This window comes from Emys orbicularis, chromosome 6, assembly GCF_028017835.1.
Source record: "Emys orbicularis isolate rEmyOrb1 chromosome 6, rEmyOrb1.hap1, whole genome shotgun sequence".
Classification (NCBI taxonomy): Eukaryota; Metazoa; Chordata; order Testudines; family Emydidae; genus Emys; species Emys orbicularis.
The window spans coordinates 5,403,440-5,426,180 of record NC_088688.1 but is presented as its reverse complement, the minus strand read 5'-3'; the positions used below and the strand labels follow the sequence as shown (position 1 = coordinate 5,426,180).

The 22,741-nt window shown below is 40.8% G+C and overlaps 1 protein-coding gene across 1 annotated transcript in view; it reads left to right on the top strand.

The window, feature by feature from the left end:
- UBE2R2 (ubiquitin conjugating enzyme E2 R2) overlaps positions 1–22,741 on the top strand; it is a 93,169-nt gene that overhangs the window by 65,250 nt on the left and 5,178 nt on the right. The window contains exons 2-4 of the mRNA XM_065405870.1: positions 2,700–2,786; positions 12,038–12,135; positions 19,195–19,329. Coding sequence (XP_065261942.1) covers positions 2,700–2,786; positions 12,038–12,135; positions 19,195–19,329 — 320 coding nt within the window. The remainder of the gene's footprint in view (positions 1–2,699; positions 2,787–12,037; positions 12,136–19,194; positions 19,330–22,741) is intronic.

The following is a 22,741-nucleotide window of genomic DNA, read 5'->3' as shown; positions in this document are numbered from 1 at the left end:
TCTGACTACAGCTTCAACAGCTGGCACAGTGAAATTCTGACCTCTAGTGCTAAAGAGCTATTCACTGGAAAAGCCAATTTCTATATCTGGGTTGCTACACTAGAGCATCTCTGTGCGGAGTACTTCAATTTAGCTAAACAAAACCTAGCAGGAAAGAATTGCTTGTTTCCAAATTCTGTAGCCTTCTGACCTTTGTAAAGACATGACTGGTTACCATGTAAATTTGATGTGTAGGCAATTGATAGATTTAAAACAGGTTCCCTAATGTATACTTTTTATCTGCTACCTCAACAGTGTTGTGTGCCACTCTACAGCAGTGGTTTTCAAATTTTTTTTCCCCCCTCATGACCCAGTTGAAGAAAATTGTTGATGACTGTGACCCAACATCATAATATCTCTTGACTAGTTTTCATAAAATCCTAATATTGCAATACATTCCAGCTTAACCCACTTCACATAACTAACACTAGCCTTAGTAAGCCTGTGGTAAGGAGCGTGGGAGGTGGCCCAGGGTGGGGTGCAGGGGTGAGGGCTCTAGGATGGAGCTGGGGTTGAGGGGGCTCAGGACTGGGGCAGAGGGTTGGGGTGCAGGGGGGTGAGGGCTCTGGTTGGGGGTGCAGGCTCTGGGGTGGGGCCAGGGATGAGTTTGGGGTGCAGGCAGGCTGCCCCAGGGCTGGGGCCAGGGGACTGCCCTCTCCCCACTGGCAGCACCTAGCTCCAGGGGAGGGGTGTGTCTCTCTCCCTCTGCTGGCAGGTAGCATGGAGCTCCGGGGCCAGGGGAGAGGCCCACAGCAGCCCTGCAAGCTCCAACTTGCTCCTCTCCCCAGTTTCTGCTCACCCCCTGCCTCTCTCCTCTCCAGGTCCCTGCTGCGTGGCAACGATCTTTATCATTTGAATCAGCAAGGCGACCCAGTACTTTGAAAAACACTGCTCTACAGTGTATATTGATTGGTTTTGTACACTCAGTGCATTCAGTTTGTTCAATTCTGCAGTGTTTGTGTCTTAACAAGCAGTTCAGTGGTCAAATAGCCTCCCGGTTTACCCTACAGTTGTGCATGCAACCCAGAAAGTGCTTAATAGTTTATATAAAGGCACTGTCTTTGGATCTGTGATTTCTGGATGGAATACAATACAACATAGCAGGGGGAAGTGCCTGTCAAAGTTAATTAGACCTGTCTAAACTGGTTTTCAAATTTTAAATCCTCTGCATTTAAATACAAATAAGGTTCCAAGTTGAAGGCACAAAAATCAAAGAAAGTTTAGGCTGAAGTTGTCTTGGACATGCCTAGCAGCATGTTAGGATGTTATCAAACAAGAGATGCAAAGTTATGCAAGCAAACTTTCTATCTAGCTCAACCCTGGGTTTTTTATTTCTGGATTTAATTTGGGCTCTTGAGCACTACTTTTCTCTCTTCTAATAAAATATCAGAACTGGGGGTTGAATGGGCTTAGAAGGCTGACTGGATGATCACTGTTGCATTATATTGTGAACATCCCGTTAGCATTTTTCTAAAAGTGTATACTCCAGTAAACCACCTCTGCTTAGGATTTGACAGTACTGTACATCCATAACACGTGCTGTCTACCTGTATGTGGACACTCTGTGAAAGTGCTTAAAAAAATTCAAGCTCCTGAGAATGCTGGTTTTGCTTTAAACTAGAGGAACCTAAATTGAAAAACAGGCTGGATTTTTATTTAAACGCACCTTGCCTCCTTACCAAAGCTTAAGAGTGAGTTTTAAAATGCTGGTTTGTACCCACCTCTAGTTTTAACTGTAACTAGAATCTATCTAGATGACATCTAAAGGTCTATTTGTTACTTTTCTTTATTAAAAAGATGCCCATCTAAGGCTATGGGCATGCTTAACCCATCATTGGTACAATACAATTCTCTTACCGAGGTTCTGGTTTATGTGGCAGGATTACACCGCTCTGCAAAATGTAAGCCTCCTAATACCTGAATTTGAACAGTGCTCAGATGCCATGGCAACAAGGGTAGTATAAATACCCAGCTTGGTAGACAGGTTGGTCTGCCTGAAGTAGAATTTCTACTTCCTCCACCAACCAAGTCCTTCAGAACTGCCACCAAATATTCCTTGTGCCTATTCAAACACATTGGTTTGTGCAGTGTACAGGTATTGATGTAAATGTTCTTTAGTTACCTCTTTGTGCTGTGATCCAGTTAGCCCCACTAACGTGCTTGGAATATTAGAAAATTCCTCTTACTGGGGCCAAAAGGCTTAACCTATTTTGAGATTTTAAAAAAGGAAACTGATAATATTGGCCACTGAATTCTTAAGTGATTTTTAATTGTCCGTGATTATTTTTTAAACAGTTAATTAAGACCTCTCGGGACTTTGACTCGAGTTAGAGCTACATGAAGTTGAGGCAGTTGCTGCTTGTCTTTCCCTCTCTATTTACAAGGATTGCCAGTCCAATGAACCTCAGTCCTGATATTCAAATTCTCCTGTTCAAGTATCAGTCTGCTCACGAGACCCAATAATGGAGCTAAAAACGGTGTAGATTTGTCAGGTGCCTAATGTCCATTGAAGCACGAACGCAAAATGATCAACTTTGTTTCCTTTAAGACTGAAATCACTTTGGCCCCCAAACCTTCCAGTGTGAAAGACTAACATGGATTAATTTGCTGGTCTCCATGCATTCTTACATGAAAACTGAGATTAATTTTATTTGTTGCAGGCTCACATTAAATTTCCTATCGACTATCCATATTCACCGCCTACCTTCAGATTCCTGACCAAAATGTGGCACCCCAACATTTATGAGGTAAGATACTTTTTAGTGGTGCTTTTTCTCTTCAGGTGTACTAGACATGGTTTTAGTTTTGAGACTTATGTAATGCATTCAATGTTTGCTTGTCTTTAGTCACAATTAAGCCACATTCTAGCTGTTGTAACTTAGGCTTCGTATGTAAAAAGCTAAACCTAGATTGCTTTCTGGTAAGCACTCTAATTCAGAGAGTGGCGTTCAACCCTTACAGATAACCCCAATTGTAACTGCCTCAGATTTACCACAGTTGTGAAGCTCTGCTGTTGTTTGGAATGTTGGCAGTTACCAGTTTTTTCCATCCAGATTCGTTTGGGATCTTACTAATGACCAACAATTTCTCCAATCAACTTTTTATCTGATATGGCTTAGTCAGTAATTTGATGGACCGTGAACTTTTAATTTTAATCTAAATAGTTTATTTTGAAGCTGTTTTTCCTTTGGTATTAAAGCAGTAAATAGGCAACTATGGGGACTTGGGGTTGTATACTGTGTAAGCAAGCTAGAGTTGAGATTTTTCAAATGTACGGGGAAAGCTTGCCTCACGTTTAACTAAATGTGAATGCTCTTCCCTCCAGTTATGTTCTCCCCTGTGCCCCAAAAAATCCTTACTCTTCATCACTAACTATTGTAGATAATTTCATGATATAATTATAGTGGTTGGTCTAGCCTCTTCAGCAGTTAGTAAAAAGGTCCTCTCTAGTTTCACTATGTCACACTTCCTGATCTTTCAAGTACCATGTCAGTCTTAATTAACTATTGGTCTTGGGTTAAGGAATTTAGCAGTCTGCATCAGGCATCATGAGACCTATCCAAGAACAGGTTTCAGAGTAGCAGCCGTGTTAGTCTGTATCCGCAAAAAGAACAGGAGTACTTGTGGCACCGTAGAGACTAACAAATTTATTAGAGCATAAGCTTTCGTGGGCTACAACCCACTTCTTCGGATGCATATGCATTGTAGCCCACGAAAGCTTATGCTCTAATAAATTTGTTAATCTCTACGGTGCCACAAGTACTCCTGTTCTATCCAAGAAGTAGCTCTAGGCAGATCCAGCACTTTGTCAGTGCGAACAAATGTGACACCTAGTGTGGATTTCTGGATTCTTATGGAAACTATTTATCTTCCTTCTTTTTATGACCTGTACTTTTTCTTAGCATGTTTTAGTCTGTAAAGCCTTTGCCACTGGAGACCTTGCAGCAGCATTCTGTGTTTGACAGTGTGTGCATGTCACAATTCACAGAAGTACCTAACTTCAGAAGTCTTGTTTGGAAGTTGAGAGCCTATTCTGAAATTTTAGATTGGCCTTTAGTGGAGGAGTCCAGACAAATCCTTGGGGAACCTTCCACCTTTGACTATCTTAACAAAATTTCTGTTCTTAATCTTTAGTCTTGCCAGTCCTCTCTCAGGAGAAATAAATGCACTCCAAGGATACTGCCCACTCCTCCCCCCCCTTCAAAAATTGTCTACCTTGTAAACCCTCCCTTCTTTCAACAATGGCCTTAATACAGTCTTTCCTATGGTGAATAATATTCATAAATGCTTCTGCTTAATGGGCTCAATAGAAAATGAGGAAGGCATTCCTTCCCAGGGTCTGAGCACACTTCTTGGATCTCTTGAGGAATGAGGACTCCAGCCCAAGTTTTGGACTTGGATGCCCTTACTCCAACATTGAAGTACATTGTGCTGCTCCTGAATGCCCAGTCCTGAACAAATGGTCTTAAATGTTGTTTTCTCAGTAATCTCTCTATACTGGAGGTTAGTTATTGAGATGATGGCTTAGTCTTAACTGTTTGACTGATGGCTTTTCCAAATCTGTACTGGCAAATAAGATCATACTCCATCTTAATTTCTTGATGCTGAGGAGGGGGGCTGCTTTCTTATGCAAAGGACTGTCCTGGGTTCAGATAGTACATGGTGATTGGTATCCTTGTAGTGGCATTTGGAAAATCTTCCAACTTTTGCCGCCTCCTCTTATTTAAAAACTTGAAACAGGAGATTAAACATATGGCCATGAAGATGTTTTTCTTTCTCAGGGCTCTGCTTCAACGGCATTAGATTTTGTGACCCATAAGACCAATTAAAAACTAAGGTTGTCAAGCAGTTACATAGAATTGTGATTAATTGGGGGGGAGGGATAGCTCAGTGGTTTGAGCATTGGCCTGCTAAACCCAGGGTTGAGAGTTCTATCCTTGAGGGGACCACTTGGGGATCTGGGGTATTTGGTCCTGCTAGTGAAGGCAGGGGGCTGGACTCGATGACCTTTCAAGGTCCTTTCCAGTTCTATGAGATAGGTATATCTCCATATTGTCATTGCACTGTTAATAATAGAATACCATTTATTTAAATATATTTGGATGTTTTCTACATTTTCAAATATATTGATTTCAGTTACAACACAGAATACAAAATGTACGGTAGTCACTTTATATTTGTGATTACAAATATTTGCACTGTAAAAAAACAAAAGAAATAGTATTTTTCAAACCTAATACAAGTACTGTAGTGCATCTCTTTATCATGACCGTTGAACTTACAAAAGTAGAATTATGTTTAAAAAAAAAAAAAAAAAAAATTGCGTTCAAAAATAAAACCATGTAAAACTTTAGAGCCTATAAGTCCACTCAGTCCTCCTACTTGTTTGTCTGAACGATTGGCTGAACAAGTTTGTTTACATTTGCAGGAGATAATGCTGCCTGCTTTTTGTTTACAATATCACCTGAAAGTGAGAACAGGCGTTTGCCTGGCACCGTTGTAGACAGCATTGCAAGGTATTTACGTGCTAGTTGCGCTAAAGATTCCTGTCACTTCATCTTCAACCACCATTCCAGAGGACATGCGTCCATGCTGATAATGGGTTCTGCTTGATAACTATCCTAAGCAGTGTGGACCATCTGAGTCAGATGCCACAAGCAGAAGGTTGATTTTCTTTTTTTGGTGGTTCGGGTTGCTCTTTTAAGACGTCTGAAAGCATGCTCCACATCTCTTCCCTCTCAGATTTTGGAAGGCACGTCAGATTCTTAAACCTTGGATCAAGTGCTGTAGCTATCTTCAGAAATCACATATTGGTACCTTCCTTTGTTTTGTCAAATCTGCAGTGAAAGTGTTATCATCCAAGACTGCTGTAACATGAAATATATGGCAGAATGAGGGCAAAACGGAGCAGGAGACATACAATTCTTCCCCAAGGAGTTCAGTCACAAATTTAATTAACACATTAATTTTTTAATGAGGGTGATCAGCATGGAAGCATGTCCTCTGGAATGGTGGCCGAAGTATGAAGAGGCATACGAAAGTTTAGCATATCTGGCACGTAAATACCTTGCAATGCCAACTACAAAAGCCTGCCATGCCAAAAGCCTGTTCTCACTTTCCGGTGACGTAAATAAGAAGTGGGCAGCATTATCTCCCGTAAATGTAAACAAACTTGTTTGTCTTAGTGATTGGCTGAACGAGAAGTAGGACTCAGTGGACTTGTAGGTTCTCAAGTTTTATATTTTGTTTTTTAAGTGCAGTTATGTAACAAAAAAAAATCTACATTTGTAAGTTGCACATTCACGATAGAGATCGCACTTCAGTACTTGTATGAGGTGAATTGAAAAATACTATTCCTTTTGTTTATCATTTTTACAGTGCAAATATTTGTAATAAAAAATAATACATGAGCACTGTCTACTTTGTATTCTGTTGACAGTTTGAGTGGTAGCCGTCAGATTAGGCCTGAATAAAGACTGGGAGTGGTTGGGTCATTACAACGCCTAAACTTAATTTCCCCATTACTAATTTCTCCCTACTGTTACTCACACCTTCATGTCAACTGTCTGTAATGGGCCATTCTCTTACCACTTAAAAAGTTATTTTTCCTCCCTTGGTATCCTGCTGTTAATTGATTTATCTTGTTAGACTGACCTCACACTTGGTAAAGCAACCCCCATCCTTTCATGTATTTATACCTGCTCCTGTATTTTTCACTTCATGCATCTGATGAAGTGGGCTCTGGCCCACAAAAGCTTATGCCCAAATAAATTTGTTAGTCTCTAAGGTGCCACAAGGACTCCTCATTGTTTTTGTATTCTGTGTTGTAATTGAAATCAATATATTTGAAAATGTAGAAAAACATCCAAAATATTTAATAAATTTCAATTGGTATTCTATTGTTTAACAGTGCAATTAAAACTGCAATTAATCAGTTTTTTTTTTAGTTAATCGCATGAGTTAACTGCAATTAATCGACAGCCCTAATAAAAACTAATCCATACTGAATAGGGAGTGGGTTTAGCTGTGGATTCACAATCCCCAAATCCTCATGCAGGAAGTGAGGGCGTGTGAGGATGTGCCAGTTCAGTTATCTGAATTCCCAAAGTGAACCAAAGTTTTTTTTTTTTTTTTTTTTAACCCTTCTTGGGTTGAAGTAGAAGGACCTTTCCCCAGTAGTTATGAGTGGGGAAAAGATGGCATTCCTATAACTAAAGGAAAAAACTAGCTTAAAACTCTGTTCTTGTTTTTGGAGGTCACTTTTTGAGCAAAGATATGCAAGCTGTGAAAGTAGAAACTATATGAAACTAAGGACTGTGAAGCTTCCTGAAATCAAAAGAACCTGAAGTAGTATTTCAATTTGCTGGCTGTTGTGTGTACTGCAAGACTATCAGGAGGAGGAACTGGGACACCTACAGTTGCATGTGATAGCATGCTGCTGCCAAGAGTGGACTGAATCAAGGTACTGCAGACAAAAGGAACCAAATAATCAGTTTTGCTGATGAGTGCACATGGGGAGGTGTCAGAGACAGAGTTCTGATTACAGTAGTGAGAGAAGGCATAAAAGTAAACCTTAATTCAGTTATACCCTGGTAGGAATAATAGATATTTTCCATATAGCGCTTCTGTTAGCATTGTCAAGATTGTGGACTAGATGGCCTATGTTTAAGCCCAATTTCTGATGCCCCAAATAATGTGGCTTCAATTTGCCACGAGAAATAAGTTTAAATAAGTCTAAGTTTAATACAACTAACTCTCAGGATGTTTTTTCTAATATTCAGTCTAATTTTACCCTTGTATTACATCCAGTTACTTTTAGTTATGCCCCATTATGCAATCCTCTGGTCCTTTGCACCCTCAAATATTTATCCTGTTCTCATGTCCCCTTACCTATTTTAAATGGTTTTTCAAATCTCTTAATCCATACGGGCCCCTATTCACTTTTGTTCTTCTCTGAACTCCCTCTCATCTGTCTGAAGCGTGAAGCTGAATGTATGTGATGTGTTAAACTTCCCACCACTTTTGAGTACTGGAAAAAATAACTCCTCCTTTCCCTCACTTCTGTTCCACAAAATAGTTGCTAGTCTGAGCACTACATGTTGGTTAGACCAGCTCACTCCATCACTCTGGAGGCTTTTTGCTGAGATCAGACTCCCTTTGAACTACAGCAGCACTGCACTCTGACACAAGACTTCAGAGCTGAAACTACATAAACTATAGAAAACACTAATTAAACCCTTGTGGGCCATAGGATTAATACAACATCTAGAAGCTTACATTTACTTGGAAAATGTTGCTGTAATAGGGAGGGACTGTCCAAGCCAGGTGACACCTTCCATTATACAAAATAAAATATTCTGAGGAACTAACTTCTCATACATGGTATTCCCTCCTGTACTTCAGCACTGTTGGCTTTGTCTAGTAGCTCTAAAGTGACTAAAACAGCCACAAGGCATTACTTCCCTGACCGAAAGCAGAAAATATCTAACAAAACAAGCAAATTCTACCGGTTTAGGTGAGCAGCTGAGCCTCTAGATGCTAAGAAGCCCCCAGTGAGGCTGAAAAGATCAGTGACTTGAAAACTGCCACCAAGGCATACTGGCAAACATTTCTGAATGGGAGTTCCACAGCCAAGGTCCCTGACCTGAGAGTGCTCTGGCAACCTGATTAGAACCTGTGAGAATCCAAGTTGTTAAAGTTCAGATCCAGGAATGCATTTATGTCTGTGCAGGGTGGATTGATTTCTAAAGCGATTCAAGTGATTTAAGTGACTGATTTAAATAAGCAAGCAGGAAACTTATTTAAATTATCTGTTTTAATCTTGGTTTGTATTTGTATATTTTCTCTTTCCTAAAGAGAGGCGGACTTTCATTGGTTGGTAACCATTAAAAGATGTTGATATGCAACTAAAGATAGCCTTTACACTAAATTTGGTGCTGCTTTTTGCTAGCTGGGAGGATATACAATATTGATTTATTTAAGCAATTATATAGCTTAATTTATTCAGATTCTTAATTTTTATAATAGAAAATCGTGAATGTTTTTTACTAAATGATTAATTTTTTTAATTTGATTTGTCAAGCTGTATTTGGAAACTAAAAATGCACAAAAACAGCATTTTAAAATTTAAAACTTGTTTTTACTAAAAGTACCTTAGATGTGCTGGATACACAAACATTTTCAGAAAGTTTATCAAAACACGCTTTGCTTTAAAACTGATTTTTATTAAGCAAGGGAAGTACTAGCTGTAGTTTAATGAGTTGAGCTGGCTGATTGTTTCTGGTTACCATGTCCTTCAAGATCTTAGAATTAGTAGATCTCATACCTAGTTTTTATTGATAGTTTGGAAGAGGAAAACAAGTTTTCCTGTTTTTTCAACTCCTAGTTTTTCTTAACTGTTTTGAATGAACTAGTAATTGAACCTAAACCAATTGAATAAACTGAAATGAAGCAAGTATTCTTTCAGCAGCTGCAGAAGAGGCTACTGCTGTCACACTTGTTTAACACTTACAGTTTCTGGTTTCAGGTGCTTAGCCAGTGACTTCCACCAGTTCAGTTGTCTCACTGTCTTTAAGACTTGGTAACAAACATGTACTGCTTAAAGTCATTTACGTTTAAAAATATTTAGTAAATCGAGGTCTTAATGTAGGCTGTCATAATTTCAAATCTAATTTAAAACACTTTTATTTTTATCTGCCTAAATCCATTTGTAACGTGTTTCATGCCAAAGAAGGGGGTGGTTATGCTAACAGGGAACGTTACTGAAAGTGGCAAAAAACTGGGCTTTTCCTTGAGTTAATCTGAGAATCAGAAATGAAATTAACAAACTTTCTTATTTTTTGAGGAAATGCCAAAAAAATTGAAGTTCCACCTAATAATATTTAATAGGCTTTGCTTCCACTGAATAATGCCACCACAGTGTATTGAGTTCATCTTTGTGGTATGCCACAGGACTGTGGTGGTCCATAATGAATCAGTGTTCAGTCTGTCCCGTAGAAGAGATCACAAATCACAGGGCAATATAAAGCTTTTATATCCATGCATAGTTCCTATTTATATCATTTTGGAGTTGGGCCATAGATTACACCCTTACAGGCGCACAGTCCTTTTAATTATATGCTGTGAAAGTACCTCTTTCTTCCGCTGGGCTGCTGGGAGGGAGTCTGTGTAACCTTCAGAGTATCTCTTCTGTTTCTCTCCTCTCCCTGATGTTCTTGCATGGTGCCGGAGCCCATTTAAGAGTGCATCATGCTATCTGGTCAGTTTGCTCCACTGTCCGTGAGGAGCACTGCTATGATTCCCTGGGTTAGGACAGAATGCCAAACTCAGCTGAGCACCTTAGCACGGGAGTGTTGTTCAGTTCCTGATGACAGGAAGTGAGCCAAGCCTGGATGAGGGAGCAAATGTGAATGGTCTTATGTTTACAGACTTATTTTGCAGGTGTGACTTTAGAAGAGGGTCAGTATATGTGCTCAACTTCTAGTTGTGATGTTCTGAGATCTTAACCTGCACTTTAAAAAGTTTCCTATTGTAATCCCTCTGGAGTTTTCTCTGACTGAGAGAATAATGCCATTTTATACTTTCTAAAATTCTCGGTAGTCCTCTCGCCTTTTATCCTCTCAAAAGGAAGCAAAGTAATGTAAGTTTGAGGAGGCCACTGTGTTCTCATAGGGTTTCAGTGATTTAGCTGGATATTTCAGTAGCCATTTGGAACTACATAACTACTTGTCATGCCTGGAATCCCCTGTGACTGCAGTTGACCGTTTTTATAGTAATCACCTTATGAACTGTAGATTTTGGGAGGACTTTTGGTATTTGTTACCTTTTTGTCTGTATTTAAAGACTAACCATTTTGAATTGCTGCAAACATCTTGAATAGAAATTGCAGTGTTGCATAGTAGGGTGGATTGTTTTAAATCAGATCACTTAAAATGAGTGGTTTTTAATCTGATTTAAATCAGTAAGCAGGAAACTTTGATTTAAATAATCTTAATTTTGTTTCGCATTTGTGTGTTTTTATTTATTTTATTTTTTAAGTTATAGTAGACCCTCAGTTACAACCACTTTGGGAATGAAGGAGGTTTGTAACTCTGAACACAACGTTATGGTTACTCTTTCTTTCAAAAGTTTACAACTGAACATTAACTTAATACAACTTTGAAACTTTTACGCAGAAGAAAAATCGTGCTTTTAACCATCTTAATTTAAATGAAATAAGCACAGAAACAGTTTCCTTACCTTGTCAAATCTTTTTTTAAACTTCCTTTTTTTCTTTTTCTAGTAGTTTACATTTAACACAGTGCACTGTATTTGGTGGGTTTTTTTGCTCTCTGCTGCTGCCTGATTGCATACTTCCGATTCCTAATGAGGTGTGTGGTTGACTGGTTAGTTCGTAACTATGGTGTTCTGAGGTTCTACTGTATTTTCCTAAAGAAAGGTTGATTCTCATTGGTTTGGTAGCCATTAAAATATGTTGACTTGCAACTAAATATAACCTTTACATTAAATTAGATTCCTCTTTTGCTTTAATAAAAAAAAAAAACTTATCCATCCAACCTATTGTTCACTAGTCTACTTCTGAGGCACACTGCGCATATGCTAAGGTGGCACGTGACCAGGATTCATCACCAAATTTGGTCCGCTGGTTGGATCGTTAGCTTCCCCGGCTTGGGTCAGGTACTGATGGGGAGTGCGACGCGAATGCTGACCTGGTTTACACAAACGGCAAATTTACATTATTGTCTTTATGCACAAAGGCCTCCATTTGAAATATGTAAAATGGCTAAAGAAGAATTTGGTGGTACTCTTGGCCCTGTACAACTGCACAGGTTTGCCATACTTTACTGTTTAATAAATATTTTGTTCTTGGGTAAAATTGCCAAGGAACCTATCCCAAGTGGCTGAAAGCACTTGGTCATACAGTCCTCAAGTGTGGTGTTCCAAATTTAGTCCAATAATTCTGCTAATGTTTACTGAATCTTTAACCTATGTCTTGCAGAATGGAGACGTATGTATTTCAATTCTTCACCCACCAGTAGATGACCCACAAAGTGGAGAACTGCCATCCGAAAGGTGGAACCCCACCCAGAATGTCAGGTAACAAAATACAGAACCACTGACTCCACAAATGTAGACCTCATGAAAGTTCTCTTGTGGTCCATATGTCCATCCAGACCATAGCCTGTCTTCCGGCCTCTGATGGAAACGGGAAAACTGGCTTGGCAACAATCTCTAAAAATGGCTTGTCTGAATCTGACCGAAATAAGTATCTTAAATTGGAAAAATAATCTTCTAGTTAGTTACTGGTGTGCAGTGTGTTCAGATACTGTGCTACCTTGTTGAGATTTCCACTCTGTGTGGTGATGTATCAGTGTTAAAAATTGCTCAGAGAATAAACTTGCTGTCTCAGATTTAGACTAGCCTTTCCAAAGCCACACTGTCCTTCATATTTAAACTACCATTCTACTTTTGAGTAAGTACTCCACTGAGATACCAGAAGTAGAAAAGACCCATCTTTCAGAATTTGTCTGCATACTCATTTACTAATGTTCGAGATTTGTCCTGAGGGATCGTGCAACCAAAAGGGGTAGAAAAAATCAAGACTAAATCAAGCAGGGGGGGATCCAGCCTGTGGGCCAGGATTTTGACACCAGTGGCTTATGCTCTCTGCTTGTACCTTGGGCCTTTTCCTACTTTTTCCCTTGCCTTCTATTATTTGGCAATCTTGTCCTTTTGAATGTTGTCCTAAGCAGATGGTTTCCAGGTATTTCCCCTTGGTGCCCAAAGCTGAATGAGTCACGAGTCGCCAAAAGCACTCCAGGCTAACCAACACTTTCCTTTCTTTGGGCAGGTCTACATTTAAAAAGTTGTATCTGCACAGCTGTAGCACTTTAATGAAGATGCTGTATGTCTACAGGAGAGAACTCTCCCATTGGTGTAATTTTAATCCACCTCTGCGAGAGGTGGTAGCTGTATTGACAGGAGCTCTCCTGCCTACATAGTGCTTAGTTTGGTATAACTACGTTGCTCAGGAATGTGGATTTTTCATACCCCGGAGCAACATAGTTAGACCAAAGTAATTCTGTAGTGTAGACCTACTCTTTGAAAATCCTAACTCTGTATATCCTCTCTTGAGTTTATAGTGCTCCATGCTACAATATGCCTCTAATGACACTTGCTTTATGTACAGTGGTGAACCATGCAGTGGTAATAGCTATCTAGCTACACAGTGGAAAGAATTCTTGCTGGGATATTAAGAACTTAGAGTAAAGCTTTATGCTGTGTTTAAGTTTGTCTGACTCACAACCAAAAGATGAGTTTTTAAAAAGAACGGTCTCTAATCTGCATTATATCTTTAGAAAAGTATCAGTAAGTGGAAGTATCCAGTGTTTAGTGTTACTTATTACTAAACAGTGATTCCGCAATTTCAGATCTTGCTCTATCCCTTGATTTATTTTTTTTCTATTTTTTATTGAGAACGTGTATTGAGGTCCCAGCCTATTTAAGTAAGTCTAATACTTGGAAAGAGTCAAACAATGACACTATACAGGAGAGTTTCTGCCTTGATAGCTTAAGGAGCCAAGTGATGGCACTTTAGCTGTTGTTATTCTTAGGGCATGGAGCTCGGTCTCTCTATTCCTCAACCAGTTTCTCCACTTACTATTAGCTTTCAGAAGGTTGTCTCATAGTCCATGATTTTTAAGCTCTGACTAATTGGGGGTTTTGTTAATTTATCATTAGAAAGAACTGTTGTCTGACCAAATGCTTTGGCAAAGAGGGGATAAGGAAGATTCCTGACCCTTAGGGCAGGTCTACACTACAGGGCTAAGTCGACCTAAGTTGCGCAACTCCAGCTACGTACCTTAGGATGACTTATTGCGCTGTCTACACCGCACTGTGTCAACGGGAAAAACTCTCCCATCGACTTACCTTACGCTTCTCGTTCCGGTGGAGTACCGGAGTCGATGGGAGAGTGATCGGTGGCTGCGCGTCAGTCCCCCGATAAGTGGAGACAAGTCCGTAGAATAGGCTAGCGAGCCACAGTCTGCAAGGTGCTGAAGTAGAATGGTCTTGGCTGAAAACTGGGCATTTTAATGAACCAGTGATTTATAATCCCAACTACACATACAAAAGGTTGGGGTCTAAATTAGCTGTTACCTCTAAGAAAGATCTTGGAGTCATCCTGGATAGTTCTCTGAAAACGTCTCATCAATGTGCAGCAGCAATCAAAAAAGGTAACAGTGTTGGGATCCATTAGGAAAAGGATAGGTAAGACTGAAAATATCATGCCACTATATAATTCATGATACGCTCACATCTTGAATACTGCATGCAGTTCTGGCCATCCCATCTCAAAAAAGATATATATTAGAATTGGAAAAAGTACAGAGAAGAGCAGCAGAAATGATTATGGGTATGGAACAGCTTCTGTATGAGGAGAGATTAAAGACCTGGGACTGCTCATTTTAGAAAAGAGACAACTAAGGGACGCTGTGATAAGTGTATAAAATCATGAATGGTGTGGAGACAGTGAATAGGGAAATGTTAATTACCCCTTCACATAACACACAGACTAGGGGTCATCCAATGAATTTAATAGGCAGCAGGTTTGAAACTCGCATAAGGAAGTCTCCTGACAATATTAACTATCTCTGTAATCCCCGCTGCCTAGCCATTAGTTGGCAGTGTACTTTCACTGTGGGATCTAGAGTATCTTCAAGAGGGATTTAATTCTTCCACTCCTAGAGTAGCTGCTGTTCATGTCCCTTTTGAAAAATGTAGAGAAGACTTAGCCCATTAGAAACGTTAATTTTGTTGACGTTCTTACCATACACCACCAGGCAGATGAGAATAACCAGATAGTTGGTAGTATTTCTCATTGGTGACCCTTGGGGCCAGTACTTAAGGTACACATTTAAGTCAAATGAGCTTTCCTGGTTTAGGGAGGGTAGAATATCTCAAGCCACTTCCCCTCCTCCTACTTCCTTGGGAATCTTTTAGGCACTATTCTAGGCCATGTCTTCGCTACAGGGACTATCTCCACGTAGCTATGTCAGTGTAACCCTGTAGCATAGACTCAGCCTACGGTGACGGAAGGGGTTTTTCCATTGCTGTAGGAACACCGCTTCCTCAAGCGTTGACAGCTAGATCAATAGCAGCATTTTTCTGTCCATCTAGCTGCGTCTCTGCTGGGGATTAGGTCAATAAAGCTATGGTGCTAAAGGGTGTGTCCCCTATGCAACAGGGACTCGCTAGTGCTAGGCCCAACTCTTCTTCTCACAATCAAGGCAGAGTGTCTGGAGAAGGGCACACACTTTGAAGTCAAGAGATCCTGAGTTCTAATTATGGCTCTGCTTCTGGTTCTTGTGTGGCCTAGTGCAAACAGAAGAGTGGGCAAATCACATCAATCTGTAAAAATGGGGATATTTGTTAATATCCTAGGGGTGCTGAGGATGGATTACCCATCTGTACAGTGATTTGAACAAGAAGACTTTTTGACCAAGGCATTCCTTTGGACAATGGACAATAAGAGTAAAGCTTGTCTGTGCAGGAGACAGAACTCTCTCCAGTAGTGGTCAGAGACTGGAATGAACTCTTCCAGAAACTGACCACCTTTCACTGTCCGTGCAAGGCTATTTTCTTTTACCTTGCGTTCAGAGAAGGCTAAGGAGTGCCTCGGTTACAGTCGAGAAGTTACCTGCAGGAGGAACAAATATTTAATAATGGGCTCTTCAGTCTAGCACAGAAAGGTATAGCATGATCCAATGGCTGGAAATTGAAATTAGACCAATTAAGACTGAAAATAAGGGATACCAGTGAGAGAGAGTAACCATTGGAACAATTTACCAGGGCTCAGGGTCGATTTTTTCCATCACTATTTTTAAATCAAGATTGGATGTGTTTGTAAAAGATCTGCTCTGAATTATTTTGGGCAAGTTCTGTGGCATGTGTTGTACAAGTCAGACTAGATGATCACAATGGTCCCTTCTGGCCTGGAATAAATGACCATGGCATCTCCATGTGATCTCCTTGATATTTCTAATTAGAAAACAGATGCCTGTTGGACTACCTACAGGTAACCAGTCTGTTACCATGTTTCCTGTTGAAATAAGAAATTCCTGTAGTGTTCCATATATCACAAAGATCCAGTGTGTTGATGCACAACTACTATGCCATCTGCCTATATGCACATCATATACAGGGTTTATTTTAAAGTAAGATGTGAAAAGGAATGACTTCCATCTACCCCTCTTTTCCTATGGAATGCTGACACCCATGTGGGTTGTCAGTAGTGGGGATTGAACTTGTGATCTCTGGATCTCTACTGGCTGAGCTAAAAGATCCATGTCTCTTAACCTAGGCTGTAGCAAGCTCATCAACCTCTGGGGGCCTACCTACCACTAGAGGGAGACAGTGCTGCACTATTTGTGGGTATGGCTTAGGCTTATGTATCTAGCTGGTCTTTATATTGTTGCTATTTTGAATCCCTACTAAATTGTAACACTTTCAGAATAAGCCATCCCAGAGCACTGATGGTGACCTGTTTGACTGAATAACATTGGTATATGTTTCTTGAAAATACCTTACTTGAGACCTAAGTGAACAAGCATTTACCTAGGAAACATGTATCCCAAATATATAGTTATAGGCATAACACTAAACACACTCTTGAACAGTAATCTATACCCCTCATGGTAATGTTTCACTCTTTAGAGCAATATAACTAGCAGGTATGACTTATTTCTTAGCCTGATAAGAGGAATATTCCCTGAGTTCTGTAGAAGCAAGTGTTTAGGCACGGTCTTCTCAGCTCTTGTCTTTGGTATCTCCTTCTATTTCATATATACTTTCCTTCCACTTCACTTCTAATGCATTTGTCTCTAGTAAGACTTCAGGCAAGTGCAGTAAACATAACAGTAACTGCAGCCACGTGGCTGGGAGTATAGAATTACTTAGCTTAGTTTGCACTTTGTGCCATGTGCCTTTGTCATGAGGTGTGTGCATGCACCCAAGAGCACAGGCTCTTAAGCTTTGTTGATTGTTGTATGAAATGTAACTTTTGGCCTTCCCGTTCTTGTTGTCTTGTTTAGAACCTTGTCTCCTTAAAATAAACTGTCACTGCTCTTCATGGGTATTATGAACACATCCATCCTACTGAAGTGAGCTTTGCTCTCTTTTGGCTTGTTGCTGCTGCAGATAAAGGAGGCTGTCTGCTAGGAGTTACGTAACTGGCCTTGTGCTGATTCACAGCTCACCAAGAATCACTCTCGACAGTGTAACGGGATACTGTAGAATTCTTGCCTTGTGTGTTCTCCTTGGGTTGCCTAGCAGCTATCGCCCATAGCACTGCGTGGGCTGGGGGAATCCAGGCTGGGGGAATCCAGGCTGGGGATCCAAGACATCCCTAACAGCAGTCAGGCAAGAAAAAGCCAAGGCCTGGAATCCAGACTAGTATGAGGAATCTTTCTTTGGAGGCATCAGACCATAGCAACTGCCATCTCCTTCCCCACTACTGGGGCTGAACAAACAGGGCAGGGTTTCCTGGGAGGCAGGAGGAGGTAGTTCCCAGGAGCATCTGGGATTTCTCAAGTAGCCTGGCTCCTTGAGCCTACACAGCCCCTGGATGTCGGCAGACTGCCTTTTACAACTGGAACTATGGACATTATTTTTGTCTACCAGTTGGCTGTCTGCCCCAAACACATCCCACCTCTGTCTCTGCAGCCAGCCTTGCACTCCCTGCCTGCCTTTAATTCCCTGTAACAAACAAGTAAAAGTAAATGGAACTGACAGGCCAGGTGCCCATCACTGTCCTGAACATTTTACTGTACGTTGGGCTCCCACCGGCCACTGTCATGTCTGCCTTCTCTAGAATATCCACCTCGGGGCACAGGCAGTGCTCTGTCAGTTTGTGTTGCGGGGGGTGCCCATCACAATGGGGAACTAATCCTGATTGGAGCATTTGGCTATTTAGGAAAGAATCTTGTGTGGATTCTTTAAATGATGAATATTCAATTGCTAGGGTGAGATAGGGGTGTATGTGGTTAAACTCTTAAAAGCAAATATGTTTGTTCTCCTCAAACTCTTTACGCCAGGGACTCTGGCTGTGCAGGTTTCTGATACTAACTTATAAACACTTAAGCACTAAAGCTGGGACTAAAGCACACTGGTGCTGAAAGCCCCCACTACCTCACGTGTGGGGGGGATTATATTCAGCACCGGTTTGCACAGGCACCTTAACGCTTTCTCCTTTCAAATCTTCCTGGCTTGAAGATCTCCTAGTGCATCATTCGTGGAATTGGTCAGAGAATTTTTTGACAAATCACCTTTTTATTGGAAAATACAGATTCCTCAAGACCTCATGGGAACTTATCAGGTTCAATGAAACTTTCATTGGGAAAGGTCTCTGACTCCTGTTCGGAATTTCTGGTCAGAGACCACATGTCCGCCATTATAGCCAATAGCTCAATAGTTAGGGCACTCACCTAGGATGTGGGAGGCCCCAGGTTCAAGTTCCTGCTCCAAATCAGGCAGGACTGGAACTTGGGTCTCCTATATCCTAGGTGAGTGCTCTAACCACTGGACTATTGGCTGTTCTGTGGGATGTGTGTGAGGGGTGTCTCTCTCTGGCATTATTATTATTGTGGTGGGTTTTTTTTTAAACTTCAAAAGGTCTTGGGTCCATCCTAGTACTTAACAAGAACAGTTTGCAGTCCTAAATATTTGCTGGATAGGGACGGTACTTTGTCCTGCTGTGAAGTCAGGGGACTGAACTCGATGACCTTTCAAGGTCCCTTCCAGTTCTGAGATAGGGCTCGCGCGCTCTCTCGCTCTGAAACCTTTTCCCCCCGCATGTTTTCATTCTACAATCTCCCCAGTGAAACAAATTCCTGTTTGTTCTCTACCACTCCATTCTCTCCCTCCCCCTCCCTCCAACCTCTAAAGCTCCTGGCTAGTGGTGGTCTGAGCACATAAATCCTGTCATGCTGTTAACTTTGCTTTCATTTCAGCTGTGGAGTGTGAATTTGCACCTAATTTTATTCTAAGTCTCAGCTCTAGATGTGTTCCTAAAATGGCAGCCTTAATTCACCTTCAAGACTTCTACCATAGGTCCATGAATGCTTAGCCCTCACTGCCAATGTTGCTTTTATTTTCCAGGACTATCCTACTGAGTGTAATCTCCTTGCTTAATGAGCCCAACACCTTCTCTCCGGCCAACGTGGATGCATCAGTCATGTTCAGGAAATGGAGGGACAGTAAAGGAAAAGACAAAGAGTATGCTGAAATCATTAGGTAAAGTCTTGTTTGGACAGGAGACATTGCAATAAGAATTCAGTGTGGTACTTCACACATCTTTTAAAACCACTTATTTTAAAGTTTCTGGATGAGCTTGATGCTTACAGAGCTAGATGTTGAAGGGGACATGGAAAATTACAAGAGGGTCATAAGAGCAATGAGTGAAATTGGGGGGGGAATCTGCTTAACATCTTAGATATGTATACACAAATGCAAGGAGTATGGGGAATAAACGGGAGGAACTGGAAGTTGGCACATAAACTAAATAACTGATATCACCGACTTGGTAGGATAAGTCTCATTACTGGAATATTGGTGTAGAGAGTGTTCAGGAAGGGCGGGGTAGGGGGGGAGGGCAGAACACTTGTTCTGAGGTCCAAAAGAAGGTGAGAGGCAGACCAGTTGAAAGTCTCTGAATAAACATAGAAGAGGCAGGAGGGTCAGGAGGGGTGACTTCATGGTATGGATCTACTGTAGACCAGCAAATCAGAAGAGGGAGGTGGATGAGGGATTTCTAGAACAAATAACAGAAATATCCAACACACAAAGCCTATTAGTAATGGGAGACTTTACTAATGGGACCTTCCCAGGCATTTGTTGGAAAAGTAACATGGCAAAACACAACACTTCCAATAAGTTCTTGGGGACAACTTCTTGTTTCAGAAAGTGGAGGAAGTAACCGGGGGAACTAGCATGTTGGACTTGATTCTGACCAACAGGGAGAAACTGTTTGCAAATCTGAAGGTTGAAGGCAATTTGGGTAAAAGTGCTCATAAAATGATGAGTTTCATGATTCTAAGGAAAGGAAGGAGTGAAAGTAGCAGAATAGGAACAGTGGACTTCAAAAAAACAGACCTCAACAGATTCAGAGCTAGTAGGTAAGGTTCCATCGGAAGAAAATCTAAGGGATAAAGGTTCAGGAGAGCTGGCAGTTCCTCAAGGAGACAATATTAAAGGTACAACTGCAAACAATTCCAATGCGAAGGAAAGACCAGAGGAATAGAAAAAGGTCAATATGGCTCCATCAGGAGCTCTTTAATCTGAAAATCAAAAAGGAATCCTACAAAAAGTAGAAACATGAATCAATTGCTAAGGATGTCTACAAAAAAAAATAGCACAAGCATGTAGTGACAAAATCAGAAAGGCTAAGGCACAAAATGAGTTACACCTAACAAGGGACATAAAAGGCAATCAGAAGAGGTTCTTTAAATACATTAGGAGCAAGAAAAAGATAAAGGAAACTGTAGGTACTCTACTTAATGGAGAAGAGAAGAGCTAATAACTGATGCCATCAAGAAGCTGGTGTGTTTAATGCCTATTTTGCGTCCGTCTCACTAAAATGATTGATAATGACCAGATACTCAACACAATATCAATAAGGGGAAAGGAACACAAGCCAAAATAGAGAAGGAATGGAATAGGCTAAAGAATATTTAGGTTAAGTTAGATGCATTCAAGTCAGCCGGGCCTGATGACATTCATCCTAAAATACTTAAGGAACTGGCTGAAGCAAACTCAGAACTGTTAGCAATTATCCTCCATGAGTTCTGGAAGATGGGTGAGGTCCCAGAAGACTGGAGAAAGGTACCATGTTTGCCTATCTTTAAAATGCAGGAACGAAGAGGATCCAGGGAATTAGACTAGCCAGCCTAACTTTGATACCTGGAAAGGTATTAGTACAAAATATTCACTAATCAATTACTAAGCACCTTGCAGATAATAGCATTATAAGGAATAGCCCGCATGGACTGGTCAAGAACAAGTCATGCCAAACTAACCTACTTGCCTTCTTTGACAAGGTTACAGGCCTAGTGGCTGTGGGGGAAGCTGTAGATGTGATATGTATTGATTTTAGTAAATCTTTTGACAGTCATGTGCCATTCTCCTAAGCAAAATAGGAAATGTGGTTTAAATTAAACTTTAAGCTGCGTGCACAACTGGTTGAAAGACTACTTGGAGTAGTTATCAGTGGCTTGCCGTCAGAGTGGGAGGGCGTACCTAGTGCTGTCCCACAGGGGTCAGTCCTGAATCCAGTACTAGCCAATATTTTCATTCATGACTTGGATAATGGAGTGGAGAGTGTCCTTATAAAATTTGCAAATACTTTGTAGGAGAAGATTAGAATTCAAAATGACCTAGACACATTAGAGAATTGGTCTGAAATCAACAAGATGAAATTCAATAAAGACAAGTACAAAGTACTACACTTATGGAGGAGAAATCAAATGCACAACTACACAATGGGGAATAACTGTCTAGACTCTAGGTAGTGGTACTTCTGAAAACAATCTGGGAGTTACCTGGATCACAAATTGAATGAACCAACAACTTGATGCAGCTGCAAAAAAAGCGATTGAGTTGTATTAATAGGAGTGTTGTGTGTAAGACACAGGACGTAATTATCCTGCTTGGCACTGGTGAGGCCTCAATGGGAGTACTGTGTCCAGTTCTGAGCACCACACTTTAGGAAAAATGTGAACAAATTGGAGAGTGTCCAGAAGAGGAGAACAAAAATTATAACAGTTTTCGAAACCTGACATGTGAGGAAAGGTTAATCTTGGCATGTTGAGTCTTGAGAAGAGAAGACTGAGGAGGGAACCTGATAAGTCTTCCAATATATTAAGGGCTGTTATAAAGATGATGGTGATCAACTGTTCTGCATGTCCACTGAAGGCAGGACAAGAAGTAATGGGCTTAGTCTGCAGCAAGGGAGATTTAGGTTAGATATTAGAGGAAAACTTTCTAACTACAAGGGTTAAGCTCTGGAACAGGCTTCCAAGGGAGGCTGTGGAATTCCCATCATTGGAGGTTTTTCAGAATAGGTTGGACAAACACCTGTCCGGGTGGCTTAGGTGTACTTGGTCCTGCCTCAGCACAGGGGGCGAGATTTGGTGACCTCTTCAGGTCCCTTCCAGCCCTGCATTTCTAGGATTCTACGTCATAAAAACACATTTATGTGAATCTTTTATTTTTTATTTGATTGGACCAACTTCTGTTTGTTTAGCATATCTCTTGCACTAATCGTTCCATCTTGTACGTACTTAGCTGTGACACGGAGTACCTTTCCCAGACCTGAAGTAGAGCTCTGTGTAGCTTGAAACCTTCTCTCTCTTTCTCTCCAAGTTTGGTCCAATAAAAGATATTACCTCACCCACCTTGTGTCTCTGATATCCTGGTACCAACACGGCAAACATAAATAAGTTGTCACTTCTAACCTGAATATCTCTGGAAGCTGTTACTTTGGCCCTTAGAAGGTTAAAGTTAATCTTAAAGCCATTTCTCTGCCTTGGTGGCAGGAGCCCCTGCTAGAGCACCCGTAGTGTGCTATTGATGCTGACTGCTGGCACAAAAAGGTCAACATATCCTCTTCTGACTGCTTTGCTTTGTCAGATTGTTCTGGCATAATACT